This window comes from Nannospalax galili, unplaced genomic scaffold, assembly GCF_000622305.1.
Source record: "Nannospalax galili isolate Female #2095 unplaced genomic scaffold, S.galili_v1.0 scaffold155, whole genome shotgun sequence".
NCBI classification, from domain to species: domain Eukaryota; kingdom Metazoa; phylum Chordata; class Mammalia; order Rodentia; family Spalacidae; genus Nannospalax; species Nannospalax galili.
In genome coordinates, this window is record NW_008339923.1 from 5,209,145 (window position 1) to 5,231,342 (window position 22,198).

The following is a 22,198-nucleotide window of genomic DNA, read 5'->3' on the forward strand; positions in this document are numbered from 1 at the left end:
GGAGAGGTGGGCAATAAGCCCTAGCCCTGAGGATATATTGGCAATTGAAAATGCTGGGGGAGAGAGAGAGAGAGAGAGAGAGAGAGTCAGTTTTCTTCACTGGTGCGAAGCCTGGTAGGTTGACCGGATTCCAAGAGATAGACCTACACCTACGAGCACTTGGGAAACACAAATTAGACTCAATCAGCCTTTATAAAAACAAAAATAATAATAGAGGACATAAAATCAGGGAGGTTGGTTAGGTGGGAGTGGAAATGGGGGAAGGGATCTGAATGGGATCAAAATGCAGTGTTTGAAATTCTCGAAGAATCAATAGAAATATTAAATAAGTTTTTAAAAAGCTTCTTTTTTATCTAAATTCTTGGAAAATGAGGTGTTCTTTGCATGTGCCTTTCCCGTGAATCGGGATGCTAATACAACCTACTTTATGGAATGTGAAAAACACTAATGGAGAAATTCCAATGTGAATATTTTAGTAAATATTAGTCATTATTATTAGTCCACTGCTTATTAATAAGTAAAACATTTCAATGTTTTCTGGATAAAAACTTTATACTACCCTAGCTTCTGAAAGTGTAGCAGAAATAAATGTCTCCCTTTAACAAGATGAGGCAGCGACGGAAAAAAATAAACCAAGATTCACGAGGAATGAATTTCTTGGTGCCTCTTGCCCCAGAAGATGAATGATATTTCCCCAGGTCACAGAGCAAAGGACAGAGATTCCTAGATACCTAGTGGCTGGATCTGGGTCATCCTAGGAGCAAAGGAACTTCTCTTTTCATTCCAACTTGGGGGTGGTGATATATGTATGACAGAAACAGAGGATAAAACACATTGTGCGTGAAATACCATCACGTGGCCAGTTTGGCATTCTTTTGGTCATATTTTTAATTGCTTATAAAGACGTCACATTTCCATTATTACTGTGGCCCTCAGTGCCTGCTAATCACCTGGGTTTGAGGCCTAGGGCATGGCCTTCGGGATATGCTATATATTTGTGAGCATGTGTTTATTTATACCACGCCTTCCCCTCATAAAAAAAGCCAACTGGAAATACCATCCATTAAGCTCATGGCAATCAAGTCTGACTTTCAGACAGGCAGGAAACAGTATTTGTCAATACCATCAGGACTGGGTGGAGGAATGCAATGCAAGAATGAGGTAAGTGTGGCCTTTGAAGGTAAGGGAAGTACTGTCTTGCACTAACAGATTACTTGGGCCTAAAGGAAATCAGATTTACTGAAATTTGACTAGTAAACGGCAATGCAATCCAGTCCTTCAATTTTTGATGTGGATGCTTTAAATAAAAGAGTGTCACTTTTTCTCCCTTTCTTCCCCAGAGCACCCACTTCAGACCTGACCTCTCTCCCTCTGCCTAAGGCATGATTTCTGACTCTTCTGACTGCCAGGCAGGAAATGTTCCTAGCCATGGAATAAGCCTCCCGTTTGAACGGGGCGAGGGGGAAGGGTGAGAAGAGGAAAAAAAAAAAAAAAAAAAAAAACCAAAAGAGAGGGCATGTGACATGACAATCTGCACGTTAGAGGGGTCAGGTGACATGACAATCTGCACGTCAGAAGGTGCAGGAGACACGAGTATCTGCATGTCAGAGTGGCAGGGGACACGACCATCTTTACGGCAGGGGGGGGACGGGGCAAGACCCTATTCCAATCCCAAAGAAAGAAAAACATAAACTTTACTAGAGCAGCTGGCCTGAGCCCTAACCATCAGGCAGGTTTCCAGTTTCCTCTAGAATCCGCTGCCCCGCCCCATGCGACGCCCCTGGGCGTGGCCTTCAGGGTATGCTAATCCACCAGTTGTGCTCCCGGGGGTGTGGCCATATCATAAACTAATCCTCCTGGGTGCTCTCCTGGGCGTGGCCCTCAGTGCATGCTAATTAGCCTGCGGGCGGGCGGGGCCCTTGCCCCTACGGAGGGAGAGCGCGGCTGGGCGCCCGGCCGGGCTGGTGACAGAGGGCTCCCTGCGCCCTGGTCCATGCTGGTCCCGGTCTTTGTTCTGGGGCCAGCGCGGAGACATGCACGGCTGACGATGGAGGTGGAGGACTCGGGCGGCGTGGTGCTGACCGCCTACCACTCGTACGCACGCTCGCAGCCGCCCAGCGCTGAGCCTCGCTGCGCGCCCCGCGCCGCCGCCAGCCACCCGCTCAGCAGGTACCGGAGCCTCCCGAGGGCTGCGTCGGGCTGGGCGGGGGGCATGTCCCGCAGCCGCGCTTTCTGCTGGGCTCTGGACTGAGTTTTTGGGGAGAACTGAGTCTGTTCTTTGTATGGTCCTGATTGGAAATGGGAAATGAATGACTCTTCCCAGCCAGGGCAAAAGTCAGTGGCTAGCAGAGGTTTAGAGGAGGGCTTGTATTCTTGATAAACTGTGTAAGTTAGACACATACCTCATTTCTCCTGAAGTCTCCAAGTATTGAAAAAATTTAAAGTATCATTTAAAATGAAACACAAGTTAGATGAAGAGAAAAAAGTTTTCTCAAAATACTTAGATAACTACTGAGAACTTAAGAGATTTGAGAGATTCTCTAGAAAAGGAAATCTCAGTAGACTTTTAACAATTTCACTCTAAGTGTTACTTATCTTCGATTGTATAAATACACTGATGCCCCTTGATGTTTGCTAATGTCGAATCTATACCATAAATGTACTCTATTTCTTTGGATTAGAGGCGTATAACTACCTCACCATGTGCACTTAGTAAGTCGGTGGTCTGGGTCACACTGCCCTGACAGTGTCCATCTGTTCAAGGGAGGATCAAGGCCAATTAGACCTCCATTAAGTACAGCAAAACTGCTGTGGTGAATGGCAAAAATATTACAAGAGGGACATAGATTGATACCTGACACATATTTAGGAAGTTTGATTTGTTCAAATGTGGTGATGTGCTATGAATACATTGATGAATGCTTTTGCTGATATATTTAATTAATTTAATTTATTTATTTGAAGCAGGCACTTTGGTATGTCTTGAGTTAATCTGTTTTCATTGCATTTTATGTCACAATCATTTTCAATGATTTTTTTTCTCACACTTTCATCTTTATGTGATTTTAATTACTTCTGTTTCCTAATTTAATTGATTGGTGACTCTGTCAGGGAATATGCTTTTGACTACAAACCACACTGGCTTAGGATCTTCGTTGGGCTTGGCTAACAAAGAAATAATTGTTTCTTCTAAAGACAGCAGACTGAGTCAAATCTCATTTTTATAAAGGCAGTGAGAAATTAACCAGTCTTCTCTCGAAGCAGGAGTCTTGTACATGATTTTAAAGGCTGCTTGAAGATATAAACTCTCCTTTGTATTTAGAATGTGTTCATTTAAAAACCACCTTTAACTAAGTAAAGAGATGTGATTTGATGCAAGGCAAGCACCAGGTTTGTGTGTTTTCTAAATGGCTGGAGTGTAGCTGTCTGTTTATAAGCCCTAGCAGCTGTCTAGGGGCACCAGCCAGATATATCTGAAATGATATCGGTTTCCAAAGCAAATTGGAGGGAGAAGTTTTATTAGCTCAGCATGTGGTCTTGTGGAATGATAATACACAAGAGCTAGAGAGCTGCATATCATAACTGGTGTTTTATCATAAGTTGCCAACTAGATTTATATTCCAGGTTTGTAATTTTGGTGACTCCCCTGCACTCTCTGTAGGAACTTTTGTTATTAACCCCTGTGAGGCAGGAGATGGAGGTGGTCCCTACTTCCCACAACAGAATCATGGAAGAATAGCCTAACTTCTTGGTCCTCACTTAGTAAAAGCCTTGAAAAGAGAGGATCCTGTGTTTACCAGGAACCAGAGGACACTACATCATTAATCATGGGTCTGATAACAGAAATAATCAGGCCCAGTTATTAACCTTTGACTTACTAGCTACTGATCAATACTTCCTTTCAACCCAAGAAGCAAGATGGCATTGTTCTACTTTGGAAGAAAGCACTCTATTTTTCAAGAATACCATTTCTTTTAAACTTTCTTACATATTTGGAACCTACTTGAGTAATGAGCCTTGTGTCCCTAGAAACATGAACTATGGGATTGAACTTTCTGAGTAGCATTGCTCCTTAGCTCTTGCTAGCAGGGGTTGAAATCAAAGCAAATCTTTTCCTTCTTCTGAGGCTTCTATTACACCCGATTTTGTATTTTTGAACTTGGGGCCTTATTTTTCCCAGCAAAATATAATATATCCTCCATCCTTATATTTTGTCCATTTCCCCCCAATATCAAAGCAGCATCTGATGTATTGTAGTAGCTCAATATATTCCTTGAATAAATTAATGAATTCCTACTAAGATTATACAGTGGCCAAGATAAAATGGTGAGATTTCTAACAGCTGGACTCAGCTTATTTGCACACATTATGTGTTGGCAGTACATCAGGGCATTGGAGACAGAAAGACCCATGGGATGGTCTTCCTGCCACAAGACTGTGAACAGACCAACGGAATTTGCAGAAAAAGAATGAAGCAATAGAACTTTTAGAATGGATTAGAGGGCACTAGTTCTAGTACAAGTGGCTTTGGGTATAACTGGATTTCCAGCTGCCCATTAAAAACTAAAGGATATAGGAACTGGAGTTGATGCTGCTGCCAGCACTGTCTGAGGCTGAGGAATAGCAATGGTTGTGCACTGCACTGAACCAGCCATGGGCTCCTTCCTATAAGGGAACGTTCTCTCTCTCCTTTGCTCTTCCACATTGAAGGCAGATGCCCATTGCAATTCCTATGGGGCCTGCCATTTGTTCATTTGTTTGTTTGTTTGTTTGTTTTTGTTAATGTAAATAGCCAGTAAAGTGTGCCTGTGAGGCTTGGGATCAGATTGCCAGACCTTGCCCATTACTTGTGTCATGGCTTTGATCAGTTGACTTGAGCTGCTTAAAATACTAGCCAATCCAGAAGTACCACAAATATTGATCAATGTCATTGGTATAAAGAGGAAGGTGGACATTCTTGGTACTTGGATCTCTATCAGGGAAATGGGAAAACTAAACAGGATCAGGACAGCTTTGTTTCTGTTTGTTTTTCAAGAAAAAGGAATCCATTTGACTATCAGAGTTTTACAGTTTTCCACCTCAGAATTTAGATGAATTCAGGAAATTGCTTGCTCTTAGTGCATTTGATTGATGGGTTACAACTACATGTGTGGGATGTAATGTGAATGAAACCACGCCTAGTCAAAACATGAATGTACCATAGAGGGAATTATGGGTACCTGAAAGATTCTGTGTTGAGATTGGTTGCTAGTATGTCCTCTCCAGATTTCAGTTCTTTTAAAGAGTCAATATTTGGTGTAGATAAGTTAATATTTTGACCTTTAGTACATAGATCATCCTTTATCCATCTCATCCTGAGAAGGTCTGTCAGTACCTTGAGGATAAGCATTGCTCTGGTAAATACCAACAGCTTCTGCTTCCCCATGTCGTCAAGGGAAGCTAGGATGGTTGAAATTCCTTTTGAGCTCCTCTGTGCTTCATTTAGAATTCTTTTTAGTTTTCTGTGATCTCTATCATCATATTCCTCAATTCCAGTAGAGTACAGGTGGATAGACTTGGTTGTTACTTATGATCATTTTCTTACGTTATTTTGTCTTTTAAGGTTTTTTTTAGGAATTAATTAAAAAAACTCTACAAAGACTTTTTTGCTATGACTTCTCAGAAGCCATATATGTGTGCTTATAGCACTGAATTACAATTTTTTAAAAATTAGGGTTCATAGGCAAGATTCTGTAAATTCTTAGATCTAATAAAATAAATTGTTGAAATTATCTTCAGAATCATGATTTTTAGAAAGGTCAGGCTCATAGTCAGGATCCAGAGAATATTGACAAATACTCCAAATAATTTCACTTATAAAGTGAAAATTAGCTGGAGATAAAGGTTTTTGTCTAGTTTTTCAAGCATTTACTCAGTTACATGCAAATAATGATGTAAACATTTGGGGGGAGGGCTTAATATAAATTGACCTTTTTTCCTGACGTTTTTCTAGTTGTATCATAAACTTCCTGAGAGAGGACAAAAATAGAGGAGAGAAAAAAAAAAAAAAACCCAGCTCTTTCTCAAAAACAAATAGACACCAACCAGGGTTATCCACAGAATCTCCTTTCATAGTACTGTTCCAACTTTTGGGAAGGAGATATTGTGTCTTAATCATAACTATTCTTTATAATGAGAATACCTTGATAAAAGTAGAAATGATAACAATTAGGAAGCAAATATTTTGAACAAAGGCTAAATTTGATAACTTTTAGTAATGATGTATTTTGTAGGGGTGGGGGTACTTTCTGCATTGAAATTAGGTAAACACTCCAAGTTTCACTAATTAAACATTTATGTGAGTCTATATGAACTTATGCACACACATAGGAGGACACCACATTCTAGGGGACAATAGGCTCCCTGTTCTGGAAGATTCAGAAATAGTAATAGAGATGGATGCTTAGAAGAGAATGGGTATTTATAGGCCATTTTTATGTTCTGGTTGAAAGGAGAGTTGATATCTCTGGTTTCCTCTTAGTAGGGCCCCTGCTGAGTGTAGGTGCCTCCATATGTAGAGCTGGTGGGAAACATCTGGTATATTTTCTTTGATCCTGTCATTTGGCTAAACATTTAGCCAGTTGCTCTATCCATTTTTAACCTGCTCAGTTCTCCCTGACCATTAATCCCTAATGTAGACACAAACACACAGGAAGTTTAGAATGTTCTAGAAGCAACTTCATGTAGCTTTTTCTTAACTTTTTGTTTTCATGATATGCGTTTACATTTATAGAAAACTTGCAAAAGTAACATTCACCCAGAGTCCTCAGTCGGTAACATCTTATATAACCAGAGTCATCATGGTCAAAACTAAGTAAATTAGCCCCATGATACTGCAGTGAATAAACTACAGGCTGTGTTCTGATTTGACCAGTTTTCTTGCTGGAAGTGAACTTTCTTGTTGTTGAGTTGAATCCAAGTTGAATTTGGTATATACTCTCAGGCACCTCTCCACAGTAGCCTGTGCCTGCCTTTTGTAACCTTGGTACTTTCTGAGAGTTAGTTGGTGATTTCATAGGATGTATCTCAAATTGAACAGGTCTGTTTTCTTATTAATTCAGTGAGGTTATGCATTTTGATATAAATTCTGTGGAAGAGCTAGGGCTGGAGAGATGGCTCAGCAATTGAGAGCATTGGCTGCTCTTGCAGAGGACCTGGGTTCAGTTCCCATCACCCACATGGCGGCTAACAACTGTTTGTAACTCCAATTCCAGGGGATTCAATGCCCTATTCTGACCTCCACAGGCATTGCATGACACGGGTGCATTTCCATACATGCAGGCAATATACTATAAAATAAAATAATAAGTAAAATATTTTTTAAAATTCTGTGGAAATGATGGTGGACCATCCTGTTAGGTACACAATGCCAGGATGTCATAATGATGTTGGTGTTGAGTACCTGGCTAAGATGGTACCCTCTGATTTCTGTACCGCAAAGTCATCCTTTCCTTTGCAATTAACAGTTTGAGACTATGGAAATATTCTTCCTAAACCTTTCTGTACTGATTTTACATCTATCTATGGTTCCTCACAGCAAAACTTATTACTGTGGTGGTTTTTAAAAATATTTTCTTTATTATTTTTATTTTATGTGTATGAGCATATTGCCAGCATGTGTTGCCTGTGGAGGGCAGAAGAAGGTGTCAGATCTCCTGGAATTGGAGTTCTGAACAGTTGTTAGCTGCCATGTGGGTGCTGGGATTCAAACCCAGGTCCTCTACAAGAGCAGTCAGTGCTCTTAACCACTGAGCCATATCTCCAGCCCCTACTGTGGTGTTTTAATGATGAACTTTTTCTCATTCCTTCTCCATTTGACTTAATTTATGTACATAAAATGTATATTCATCATTCTTTCAGATTTTATTATTTTTATGTCCTTCACTTCTACAAAATAAATCAGAGTATCAATAATCATGTAACACATTGTTCTCAGTTTTGACACAAACTGCAATGAGACGATTTAATTTGGGGTGGCGAGATGACCCTGGTAAAGAGTGTACACTGCACTTGCAAAGGACCCAAGTTTGGGTTCCAGCACCCAAATCAGGCGGCTTACAACTACCTGTACCTCCAGTTCTAGGTGATCTGAAGCCTCTGGCCTCCTTATACATACAGATATACACATCATTAAAAATAATAAAAATAAACCTTTTAAATAAATGATTTAATTTTATCTTATCTGATTTCATGAAAATTATAAATTCCTTAATTTTAAAATTTCCTTTATTTATTAGAAGCAAAGGTTTATTAAAGGTTTAAGAGGGAAAAAAATAGGAAAGTTGCTAGATTAAATGCTTGGTAAGAGACTATAATTGTACTTGAATTTCACTCTCTCTTATTTCTTCAAGTGTTTTGATACCTGGAAGTACTCTCTCTTCTTACCAGTGTTCCTGATGCTTCTTATACATCTGCAAATGTAGTTCTGCTAATGTAAACACTGAAATTTGCATATAATCAAATCTTCTCACGCCACCCTTAAACCAAACAATTTCACTTCTGAAGTAATTGCTGCATGCTTAATTCTCAACCATATGGTCCCTAGGTATCAGTTCTGGCTGAGAATAAAAGTAAAATGCTGGGGCTGGAGAGATGGCTCAGTGCTTAAGAGCACTGACTGCTCTTGCAGAGGACCCAGGTTCGATTCCCAGCATCCACATGGCGGCTATGAACCATCCTTAACTCCAGTTCCAGGGGAATCCGAAGCCCTCTCTGACCTCTGCGGCATTGCACTCACACACATGCAGACAATACACTCATACACATAAAATTAAAATAATAAATAAAATATTAAAAAAAAAAAAAGTAAAATGCTAAGGAGCAAAGCGAAAGGGAACAGTTTTTCCAGAAGGAAATTTTGGGAATAAATTCTATCCATTTAAGCAGTTGACTTTGTATTGCTTTTAAGATTCTTTATTTTTTAAAAAAAATATTTTTTTGTTTTTTGAGACAGGATCTCCCTGTAGCCCCAGCTGGCCTGGAATTAACTATGTAGGCCAATTTGGCCTCATCTCACAGAGATCCGCATGCCTCTGCCTCCCAGGTGCTGGGATTAAAGGCATATTCCACCACACTCAGCTTTTAAGTCTCTTTACATGAAAATAAAAGTCAATGCACCCATACTAGTGTAGAAATTAATCTTTTCTTGATTGTCATTATAAATACAGCATGAGGACCAACAAGATGGCGTGGAGGGTAAAGGTGCTTGTCACCAAGTCTGAAAACTCAATCCCAGGGACCACATAGTAGGAGGAGAGAAGTGACTCCAGCAAGTTGTCCTTGGACATCCACATGCACACTGTGGAGCATGTAGGCCCCCACATATATACATACAAATAAATAATTAAATGTATAAATAAATAAATACAGCAAGATTTAAGGTTCAGTAGTAAGCACCTATTAAGATACGTAGATTTAAGTGGACATGGTGGCACACTCCTTTAATCCCAGCACTTGGGAGGCAGAGACAGGTAAATGGAAGCAAGTGATATTACTTGTGGAGAGGAAGCAGCAGCTTACAGGAATGTTTTTTTAATGTGTATGAATGTATTGCCGGCATGTAGGTAAGTGCACCCATGTGATGCAATGCCCAGGGAGGACAGAAGAGGCTGTGGGATCCCCTGGAACAGTTGTTAGCTGCCATGTGGGTTCTGGGATTCGAATCTGGGTCTTCTGCAAGAACATTGAGTGTTCTTATCCACTGAGCCATCTCTCCAACCCGGAGAGACAATTTTTTTAAGTATTTTATATTTTTATTTTATGTGTATGAGAGTATTGCCTGCATGTATGTGAGTGCACCTGTGTCATGCAATGCCGCGAAAGTCAGAAGAGGGCATCAGATTTCCCTGGAACTGGAGTTAAGGACGGTTTGTAGCTACCATGTAGGTGCTGGGAATAGAACTAGGGTCCTCTGCAAGAGCAGTTAGTGCTCTTAACTGCTGAGCCATCTCTCCAGCCCCGAGAGACACTGTCTTAAAAAAAAAAAATACTCAAATTGATTGCCTAGAGTGAATAACCTATATTGTTTTATTTCTGCTATAATTTAAATAATATTGATGATAATGAAAATTACTATTATTCTTTGAGTGTGTCTCTTTATGTAGCTTTGACTGAACTTTAACTTGCGACCCTCTTGCCTCTGCCAAGTGCTGGAAATACAGGCATGTGCTACCATGTCAGCCTTAATTATTATTTATCATTGTTGCTATTTTTCCCACATATTCAAGCAGCCCTGAAAGTTGTCAGCAAGGTTTTATTTTTCTTTCTAACAACGTTATTTTAGTATGCTTTATAATTTAATTTAGATTAGATAATGAAGCTTGTGTATAAGGATAAGGCTGTGTGAGGGTTATAGTGTAAAACCTTCTGTTAAAGACTTTGGTAGCCTTTATTTTGGTTTCTTGGAGAGTTTTTAGTGTGTCTACTTTCTCTTTCTTTGCTGTGCAATGGTTACTTGAGTAGGTGAGTTTCGTACAAGCCATCTTCATCTCATTAATCCCCTCCGCCCCCGGCTTTCTGGAGGATGTGAATCAAAGCAAATAATTTATTGAGCTAAGCATGGTGGTGCATACCTTTAATCCCAGCACTCAGGAGACAGAGGCAGGCAGATCTGTGTGAGATTGAGGCCAGACCAGTCTATATAGCAAGTTTCAGGCCAGATGAGGCTACAGGGAGAGCCTGTCTCAAAACGACAACAACAACAATAATAATGTAGACAAAAACTTCAAGTTGCTTTCTTGTCTAAAATGAGAAGAGAAAGAAATTATTTTTATTGAATAGTCATCTCCTTAAAAAGGGGTTTATCAGACATACAGACCAGTGAACCATAATAGGAGGCCCAGAGACAAACCCACACAGTCTGTGGGCACCCAATTTATGACAAAGATGTTAAAAATATGTACCGGAAAAAAAAAGGCAACATCTTCAATAAATAGTGCTGCCAAAACTGGTTATCCAGCTGAAGAAGAGTGAGTGAAGTTAGATCCGTCTCTCTTACCCTTCACTAGAACATCAACTGAAATGTCATCAAAAACCTTAATTTAAACTGGAAACATTGAACCTGCTAAAGAAAAAACATAGGGGAATCTTTAGGATACAGTTTAGGCAAGACATTTGTTAACAAAACCTCAGTAGCACACAAAAATAGCTCAGAAGCTGTTGTACATCCATGTTTATTCTGCTGCTCTTTTCATAATAGCAGGGAAATGGAATCAGCCTAGATGTCCATCAACAAGATGAATGGATGATGAACATGTGGTGCATATATACAGTGGAACTTTATTTAGCAATAAACAGAACCTATGAAATTTGAAGGAAAATGAATGAAACTGGAAAATCTCATTAAGTGAAAGGAACCCAGGCTCAGAAAGACAAATGCCACACGTTCTTCCTCATATATGGACCCTATCTTCTGTTATGTGTATATATTTATGTGGGAATAAGTGTAGGTAGGTGCAGGCTAGCAAACAAAAAAGGAGCCCATGCGATGGGGGTGCGGGGAGAAGCCTTAAGGGAGTGGTCTGGGAAGGTAGTAGAACGCACATGGTATGTAAGTGCAAGGGGAAATATTGGGAGTGGAAAAGTACTGTGGGGATGAGGGCCAGAGAGATGGGAGAGAGGAGAGAGTAATGGAGACAATCGAACAAAACTAAGATCGTATGAAAATCCACAAAGAAACGTGTTACTCTGTACGCGAATTAAAAATAGACTTAAAAGGTTGGGGTGGATTACGGCACATTCACGAGCATTCCCATGAGTTCCACCACACTTCAGTAAATGAGTATTACAGAGAGCCTATCCATCTAAAGGGTGTCAAATGCCAGGTAGTTCCAAAGGTGAGAGAACTTGTACTAAACCTCACTTACAGGACCAGCTGTGTGTCTTGTGTTACTCTCAAACACTGACTAAGTCTGTGCACTGACTCCGAATTCCTCGGATGAAGGGGATAGTGACTGCATAGGCAACATGAAAGACAGGAAGGAGGGACTGGAAACCAAGATAAAGTAGCATGCAGGACTTTTCAAGCTGTCAAGCACTTAGGATTTATTTGAACTATTTTAGTTATTCTGGGTTGTGATATTTATCATCTTTTCTGTAGAAAGATAAATCTTTATATATCTGCTTTGAATTTGGTGGTCAGCTGCAAAATTTTCTTTTATGCATCTGTAATGTATAGGGAAATGAATTCTTTTGATGCTTTCTGCTTATTGTTCATCTATGAAAATGAGCACAGAAAACATTGATTGACACATTTGCCTTTAAACACATACCAAGGCATCTGCCTTTATACAAAAGTCCATTGATGCATTTATGTGGTTTTCTTTGCTGTGTTACTTAAAAATTTTTTTTAATAAAAAGTTTTTGAGAATTTCATACGTAAGTACTATATTTACATCATTCCACCCCTCCCTTCCCCTCCTCCAACTCCTTCCATGTCCTCTCTCACTCCATCTCAAATTCATGACCTCATCTTCTATAATTATTATTGTTACATATATACAATCTCATACACACACATAAACATACTGAATCCATTTAGTGTTGCTTATATGTACATGTATTTAGGGCTGACCACTTGGGATTAGATAACCTATTAGGGGACTCATCTTTGGAGAAAATAGATTCACCCACTCTTAGCAGCTATTGATTTCCTGTAGCTCTTCATCTAGGGTAGGGCCTTATGAAATTTCCCCCATCCAGGTTGGCATGTTGACAGGTGTGGGCTTTATACAGGTCTTACTTATGCAATCCTGTTGTTTCATGGGTGTCACATTCCTGTCATGTCTGGAAAACAGTGTCTTGCAGTTGGTGTCCTGGTCCTCTGGCTCTTACAGTCTGTCTGCCCCTTCTTCCCTGATCTTCCCTGAGCCTTAGGTGTAGGAGTTGCATTGTAGATGTCACAATTGGGGCTGGGTATCCCACATCACTTATTCTTTGCATTTTTACCTGTGTAATATAATCTGTCTGCTGTAAAAAGATGATTCTTTGATGAGGTATACTTACCTGAGGTATATGGTTAAGTATTTAGAATACAGTTAGAAATTGTATTGTTTTAGGAAAATGGCAGTAATCGGTTCTTCTGTGGGGTCTACAACCTCTCCGGCCATGGATATTTCTAGGTTTACAGTACCAAGCATGAATTTCCTCCTATTAAGCAGGTCTTAATTCAATTAGATAGCTGTTAGTTACCCCCAAGATAAAAATGCCACTATTGCACTATTGGGGATATCTTGCTGGGCCAGTCATTGTTGTGGATGACGCTTCTAGGTCAGTTCCAGCTCAGTTCCTCCAAGTCCTGTGTCTTATGTGTCTGGTGTGTTCAGCAACAGGATCTTAACTTCAATTTCTATGATGCAACCAAGGGCAATGGCAATAGCCTATATTGTTTGGGGAGTCTCTTGGATCAGCCCCCTGACCAACAGCTCAGTGGTTTCCCATGCCTGGAACTGCACATTTTTTTAGATAGCCTATGGCTTTTCGGGGGGAGCATTATCACACCATATGGTGTAAATCCATTTAAACTATATATAATATGCATGTGTTTTTAAATATGCTTAGAAAATAATATGCTTCTCTATGGCTTAGTGTTATTTTTCTTTTCTTCCTCCCTCCCCAACCCCTGTTTTTCCTCTCTTTGCCTTCATAGCACCCGTGTTCTGCTATCCCCCTCTCTAAAGCTCATTTGCTTCCCTTCTCCCGTGGTCCCTTTCTACTTTCCAGGCTTCTGCAGTTACTTCAGGCTGTATATCCAGAATCTAAAGGTTCAGAGCTAGGATCCACGAATAAGAGAACATGCAGCATTTGTCTTTCTAGGTTTGGGTTCTCTCACTCAGTATAGTACTCTTGACTAGACTGGTCTCAAACTCACAAACCTTTTGCCTCTGATAGGAATGCAAGCATGTGCCACTACACCTGGCTTTCATTAACTCTTTTATTGATAAGTGGAGAATATAACAGATTCTAGAAAAAAGTAGAAATTTGAAAAATGACCTTATAACTAATGATGTAGTATTTGGTTCTTCCCTTCCTACTTTTGCCTCATCTTCACTACATTGCTTAAAAAATTCAAATTCACAGGGCTGGGGAGATAGCTTAGTGGTTAAGAGCACTGACTGCTCTTGCAGAGGACCTGGGTTCAATTCCCAGCACCCACACGTTAGTTAACAACTATCTCTAACTCCAGTTCCAGTGTGTCTGATGCCTTCTTCTGTCCTCTGCAGGCACTGCACGACACAGATGCACTTACACACATGCAGGCGGTACACTCATACACATAAAATAAAAAGTTATAAATAAAATACTTTAAAAAATCAAGTTCACAAGGTAGGCAGGGTTAATATGCTAGAGTGAGGGCTAAAGCTGTTTTCAAGTAGCACTAGATACAAAGCAAAGAAAAAAGGATTAATAGGTGCTGTTAAAGAAGTAAAACTAAACTTATTTCTGGAAGTAACTGGAACAGTTTTTACCCATCACAACTATAAACTGCAGCTGTAATGAGCATTTGACAATCAGTCACGAGAGTCAGCCCTAGCTTTGCCAAGAGTTTACTATGGGGCAAGCCCCAGGCTAAGAGCTTAAGGTGCTGTGTCCTGTTTACCTTACCATGGTCCCGTGACACAGGGAGCTACTCACGCACCCAGGACCACACGGCAAGGCCATGAGCCAAGGCTAGTCTCCTTCCAAAACATGTGCTTCCAACCTGTTATTACAATTCTGTAACATTGCTTAATATATTATTCCTATACCATTTTCTGCCTCAATTTGATTGCTTCATTGAGAGCAAAGGAGATATTATTGTACCAGTAGCAACGTTCAAATGATAGGTGTTATGAATATTCAGCTTTGATTTAATCATTCATATTATGAATGCTTTTAGTCTGTGTGTGTGTGTGTGTGTGTGTGTGTGTGTGTGTGTGTGTGTGATGCGTGGGTGATGTTGTGCATGTCTGTGTGTATGCATGTCAGTTGGGGGGGTCTTCCTTGATTGCTCTCCACTGCATACACTGAGGCAGGGTCTCTCACTAAATCCAGAGCTCCATGATTTGTCTACTTTAGCAAGCCAGTCTGCTCCAGGATCCCCTACCCCTACCTCCTGAGCCCCAAGATTATAAGTGGGCCACTATACTCTCAGGATTTTATGTTGCCATGCTCTGAACTCCAGTCCTGATGCTTACAGGGCAAAAACCTTTCCCACTGAACCATTTCACCAGCCACTGTATCTGCGTTAATGGATTAAGTCTGAGTGGGTATAAATAATTTATTTGGGATTTGCTTTCAGGCGAATGAAGTTGAGTAACAGGAACCCCTTTCCCATTTAAGAGCTAGATTCTTGACCTTAGTGTAGTTTTACATAGGTAACAATATTTAGTTGAAATTTTCCATAAAAGTGATTAAAATGAACAAAGAAAGTAAGAACTGAGCAATAGGTAACATGAAATCTTGCAAATTTGTTTTTCCTCATTTTTTTTTCACAGTGGAAGGAAGAAGGGCAATTTCCAATCCTTTAATCCTTAAGTGTATGCTTATAGAATTTAGATCTTAGATCTTTTCATTTTAGTTTTATTAATTGATTTCTTTAGCTTCTAAAATAGACTTCTATGGTTCAAAGATATTTTTACTTAATCTTTTCATTATGCCTTATATGATAAGAACTCTTGAAGCAAGTGGGAAAGCCATACTTTGTGAGAATCAATGGACTCTTTCTCCTGATACTCAGTCAGGGTTTCACCTCATCCTGATCTAAAGCCAACAGGACTTCAACCAAGGCTCCTTAAACTTTTTCCTCTCACAATCCCTTTTCACTTGAGTAATTTTTTACACAGCCCTGAGTATATAGATGGATAAGATAGGCATGCAAATCAAACATTAACTCATAATAAATCATAAAGGAATTAATCTTAAAATAATTATATATATTATATATATTACCATTTACTGCAGGCAAAAGCAAAGCTGCACACTAATGAGATACCTATGCTTGTTTATTTTTACATAAAGAATCAAATCTTGGCTGGATATTTGAAACTACAGAACACAGAGCATCTTCAACATATTTCAGAGTCAAATGATATTTTTATTTTATAATCGTTAATGGTGAGAATATCACTTCCCATAAATATATAGTACAAAATGGCAAAAGTTTGCTTTGCTTAGGGCTCTTTCAGAAATTGTTGGAAATTCTGCCTTACCCAAGCCAAAATTCAATTGCTAATACTTTTATTAAACTTAAGTGAGCAATCCAAGTTGCAATTTTTAAAATCAAGCATTCTATAACAATACAAACCAAAGATACACAAACTTGATACATGCTGGGGAAAGATGGTAGGAAAATTTTAAGTCTCCTCCCCACCCCCAACTAAATCATCATGATTCTGGGGCTAGAGAGATGGCTCAGCAGTTAAGAGTACTGGCTACTCTTGCAGAGGACCTGGGTTCAGTTCCCAGCACCCACATGGCAGTTAACAACTGTCTGTAAATCCAGTTCCAGGTGATCTGACGCCTTCTTGTGACCTCTATGGGCATTGTACAACACTTACATACATGAACATAAAATTTAAAAAAAATTTTTTTTAAATCATCATGTTTCTAAATAAGTAGAAAATTTTGTATGTTAAGTAAAGCCCTGAAATTCATAACGTATAACAGTTTCAAATCTGAGCCATGGTGTTTTAGGCAGTGGTTGTGTCAGCACTGTGTGACTTGTCAGCCTGCACAGTGCAGAATGATCCTGTGGATTCATAATGAAGTCATGTGGTGCAATATGGCCCATTGTTCCAGAAACATCTATGGTTCACTGCATGTTTGATTTTGAATTGATTTTTGGTTCCAGGATATTCAGACACCTTTTACTGTTGACAGTATTTTACAACCCCTATACACAGTTATGCAACCTCACATAGTTTAAGAAGCTAGGTCCTCCTAGACTGTGACTTTGTGGAGACATGTTCTGTTATAAATCTTTCTGGAAAATTAGTATAATGCCATCCCTAGTGTAAGCCTAATCACAACCATTATCCATCAATGATCCTGAGAGCCTGGAGGATGCTGATGTGGGATGGACCTCAAAGATTCCCATTTAGAAAACTAACCCCAGGGCCAGGCATGGTGGTGCTCACCTTTAATCCTAGCACTCAGGAGGGAGAAGCAGTGGATCTCTCTGAGTTCGAGGCCAGCCTGACTTACATAGTGAGTTCCAGACCAGCCAGGGCTACATATGGTTTTGAATCTTCTGGAGAGGCCAGAATCAGATCATCTCCAGACTCTGGTTGTTTGTGTTTATTTTCCAAGGCATTCGCTTGGATAAACTTTAGTTAACACAACAGAGCTCCTGTGATTGGAGGGTTCTGTTAGTTGTTTGTAAACAGTAGTGTGGGCTTCCCTGCTAACTGCTATGTCCCTGTGTTCTTAGTCAGCCAGAGAATTTAGAATATCTTGCCTACAGGAACCAAGCTTCCCAAAGACCAGTCAGGGATGACTGCAGGAATGGCAAGAACAACTTCTGTGGCAAAATGGGAGACAAAGCAAGAAGTGTCTGTCTAGAGGCTTCTAGAGAATAGCATCCCTATTGAGCCAGGCTCTGACTTTCCTTCAGCTGACCCCAGTCACCCAGTCCTATCACCACAGCATCCATTCAGACCCATGATATGGTCTTAAAAAGCTCAGTCCGGCCAAGAGCAAGGATCATGTAGAAGAGAGAAACTGGGCTCCCTGGCTGGGAAACACCAAGGTTTAGAAAGAGGCAGTGTCAGTGACAATGGCATTTCCTTAGCTTCCTCTCCAACACTGTGAAAGTATGCATGCATGTTATCTCCCCCTGTGTAGCTCAGAGTCTGAAAACAAACTTGCTGTGACTTTTCATTGGCATCTGAAAGAAAAACGCTTACTGACCTCAATAGAGTAAGCAATGAATGGGGAAAAGAGCTGACTGAAAATTTCCATAGATGTTGTTTTAGAAACCCAAGCAAGGATGAGGATGAGGATGAGGACGAGGGTGAGGATGCTTCACCCTCCAGTTTTTAACATAAACTCCGCTCCCTCTTCCTTTATGCATCTCTGGAATTACAAGGTCCACTTGGCAACTATTTTCTATAAAATCCGCATTGTGCTTAGTTGCAGAAAGTCCCACACTGGAGGACTCCCACTCTGCCAGCTGCTGGCAGCGTGTAATTAGAAGACAGTGGCCATCCGCTGCCTGTTTGAAGCTGTGTCATGCTTTTCCAGGCTGTGAGTCAGTGCCAGCTAAAACAACATGAGTCATTGCTTATAAGAAGCCCCAGCGCGGCAGATTTTGATTAGACCAGTCCTAAACAAACATGATACTCCCCAGATCCCACTGCTCTAAAAGTTCTTACTATGCAAGTTTTAACAGTTAGCATCAATTTTCTTAAGAATTCATGGAAATATTTTGCTGCTCAGAGGGCCTTAAAGAGTGTCTTTAGAAAGGAACTGTTTTCAGTTAGCCAAATCCTGCCCCTGGGCATCTTCCTTCTCTTTGTCACACTCCCCCCCGCCCCCAGCCCCTGACCAAACCATTTCACTCAATGCTTTTTTAATCTGGCTTAAGAGTGATTGGGTTAAAATCCATATAATTAAATAAACTTTTTAATCTTCTGGCTGTTTGTTTCTTGCATTCCCGTGTTCGCTCAGTCTATTTATTCCCTGGAGTATAAAAGATGGTTTTAAGGTAGATCATGAAGAGGTAGATAATGATATAGGTGGTTAATGCAGTAGTTAAGTGGCGATAACCCTCAGCTTAATGGGGATATGGATGAAGTGGGGAGATCAGCAAAAAAGTTGGTATAATCTGGTGATTTCCTATGAACAGTGGAACAAAAAAAAAGGTTTATGTTGTATGTGGGAGTTTTATCAACTAAGACTGGAAATTCTGGGTTATAAATAAACAAATGTCAAGAAAGGGCAGCAACGAGTTTCAAAAATGAGGTTTGTTTTGTTTTGTTTTGTTTTTGTTTTTGTTTTTTTCCCTGTACATTTTGGTGACATTGTAAAGAGCAAATGTCCAACAGGCAGTCAGCTGTACAAATTAGAAACTTAGGAAGGATGTTTCGGCAAGTTTTGTAAAACTGGCTCTTAGGAGAGTCCAGCATTGGGGGTAGTAATAACTGGACTGGACAGGATTTAGCAGGAGAGAGCAGAATCCTAAAGACAGTAATGGAAGAAAGATGAAAACCTAAGGAGCTTCACCAGCTGGGGGTGTGGGGTGGGGAAGGGGCCTGAGAGTCAGCAGGTGGCAGGGACCAAGAGGATAGGACGGTGAAGCTGAGGTAAGAGAACCACAAGACAACCACACGCATCAACAGTAACAAAGTCACCAAGAGAGGTGTGGGTTTGGGGATGATAATCTTAGCTGTGGTGAGTTTTACAGAGCTGTGGTGGAGGGAGCCCAAATACTTAAGGCTGAAGAGGGAAAGGTGGGATAAAGCAATGGAGGCAGCAAGTGAAAGTAATTCCTCAGAAGAACCTCCGTGTGAGAAGGAAAAGAGAGAGGTGGTGCACTAAGGGGCCAGCTTTTGGTTGCGCATTTACTTTTTATTGCTTTTATTTTTTCACACACCTATTTTTATATGTTATTGTTAATACGTTTTAATCACATGTATGAATAGGGTTCAGTGCGACATTTTCATCATGTATGCTGCATTGATCATACCTACTCTTCCCTCCTCCTCATCCCTCAAGTGGGAACTTTTAAAATGTATCCGAAAGAGCTAATGAAAGTCAAGAAAAAAAAAAAAATCTAGCATTTTAAAATACAGGTCTTAAACCAGTGCTTTGATAACACATGCTGTGGTTTGAGTGGGTCCTGCAAAGTTCATGTGTTGGAGGCCCGTTCCTCAATGTTATGACAGTGAAAGGAGATGAATCTTTAAGAGGCAGGGCCTAGAGGAAGGTATTGAGGTTACAGGCACAACACTCTCAGAAAGGTTAATGTGGTTCTCAAAGGAGGGTTAGCTAGCTCTCTTAAGAGCTGGTTGCTGTAGAGCGGGGCTGCTTTTCTATGTTCGGCCCCTTCTGCATGCAGTCAATTCCCTTTTCATTGCCATATTGTAATGAATCCAGGAGCCCTCACAGGGATACTGGTACCATGCTGTTTGGACCTCCAGGCTACCAGAATCCTGGGCCAATTGAACTCTTTTTAGTTTCAAAAGTACCAGCCATGGGCTGGAGATACAGCTGAGTTGGTAAAGTGTTTGCCTAGTATGTGTGAAGCCCTGAGTTTTATCTCCAGTATTGGATAAAACCAAGCATGGTGACACAAGCCTGGAATTCTAAAGCTTGGGAGGGAAGCAAGAAGATGAGAAGTTCAAAGTCACCTCAGCTACAAAGCTGCAAAGCTAGTTGGAGGCCAATCCGGACTATATGAGACTCCCTCTTTAAAAAAAAAATGTTTTTATTTTATGTGCATGAGCATTTTGCATGCCTGTAAGTGCACCCATACATGCATTGCCTGTGGAGGCCAAAAGAAGGTGCTAGATCCCCTGGAACTTGAGCTAAAAGTTGTTAGTTGTTAGGTAGTAACTGCTAGCAGTAAATGTTAGCAATAACTGCCCTTAATGCTGAGCTGTCTCTCTAGCTGGGACTCTCCTCTTGAAAGAGAGAAGATGGGGCCAAGCCAGCCAGCTCATTAAAGCAGTATGAAAAGGCTATGAGAGTGCGTTTCTGTTTACAGGATGAAACTATCCTCAGCAGCACAAATGGTGTGGAAGCATTGTTAGGAGACCAGCACTGTTTATTTTCTTCAATGCTGAATCATTAACTGTCTCACTCTTTCCACATCAAAAGGTCTACTACTTGCTAGTGTCTTAGCAAATGGCTGCTTGGTGAACACAGTGGAATTGAAATGTAGAATTAAGACCTCTTCATTGGACACTCTTAGGAATGTCTTCCAAAATCTAAGCATCACTTCCTTTATGATTTTTTCCTGAGAGTCCCTACATTAACTTTTGTTGATGGAATAGCAGAAACTATTGATAATATACTGTCAGATGAAGAGCAATGGTTACAAATCCAAACTGCCAATAGTTATAATCATGCTTCGACCCATGAGACCAAATGCATTGTGGATGACTAAATACTTGAAAATAAATATGTCTACCATTTCTATAAGTGTTAAAATTTCATTTCACTCATTAAAACAAAAATGTAAACTCTCTCACAACAAAAATGAAATTGAAAAAAAAAAAACATTTTTGAGCCTCTATATGTCCTACATGATATTGAATGCTGGTGCCAAAAAAAGTTAATGATTGATCTGTAAATGAGAATAGATAGATGTGTTCAGGGTCTATTTCAGTGGCATCCAGAATTGGAGCTTCCAGAGGACAGAACTGTACCTCTCATCTCAGCATCCCAAGTGTTCAGTCTAATGGCCCTGCATGGATATTCAATATCAGAGCAATTGAATAAATGAATGAGGCAATGTATGAGATACTCTGAAAAAGCAGAGCTGTAACTAGCACTCGGAACTCAGGTTGGTAAGGGAGGAGTTAAAGAAAGCTTCTCGGAGGAGCTAATGGCATGGTTAAGTCCTAAGATGAGCATGGATTAACGGGGAGAATTATGGGTAGGAAGAACAGCAGCAGAGCCTTGTGCATGTAGCCACAGTTGTTGGGATTGCTGGTGCCTGTGATGTGAGACAAGTGAGGGAGGGCAGGGACATTTAATGTGCACATTGGGTAAAACAATTAGGGTCTGGCTGAACTCAGCTACATGTTCAGAATCTTCATTTGGTTGACGAGGGTTTCCATTAGCTGATCTCTAGGGTCTGTTCTAACACTTAAATCCTGAGCTTCATTGTGATTAAGTTGGAAATTATGGTAATTAGGTAATTCTGGAATTTTAACCAAAACATGATTTTAGACCTATACTAATTTTATAATAACACCCTTTCCCCTCCAATTTAACTTTGCTTATTTGCTTATCTGATTGAGCTCTCAGGTACTTACCCTGTCTCTATAACAGTAAGAGTTTTATTACATTACATTACTCTAAGTGGAATTTGGTTCACTTCAACTAAGCATCCCAAGTCGGGGTACTATATCAGTAAGATGTTTATGTTTAAGATTAGCCTTGAAAAATACAGCCTGTCCACAAGGCAGAACTGATTTTTATTTTACAGATTATTGTAAATTGAGATTTTAATTAA

At 40.1% G+C, this 22,198-nt stretch overlaps 1 protein-coding gene across 1 annotated transcript in view; it reads left to right on the forward strand.

Annotated features, from left to right (window-relative positions):
* Nucleotides 1-1,914: 1,914 nt before the first annotated feature.
* The window catches only part of Arhgap28 (Rho GTPase activating protein 28), a 195,325-nt gene continuing 175,041 nt past the window's right edge, over nt 1,915-22,198 (forward strand). The window contains exon 1 of the mRNA XM_008834652.3: nt 1,915-2,169. Within this exon, the coding sequence (XP_008832874.2) occupies nt 1,994-2,169 (176 nt within the window). The 5' untranslated portion in view covers nt 1,915-1,993. The remainder of the gene's footprint in view (nt 2,170-22,198) is intronic.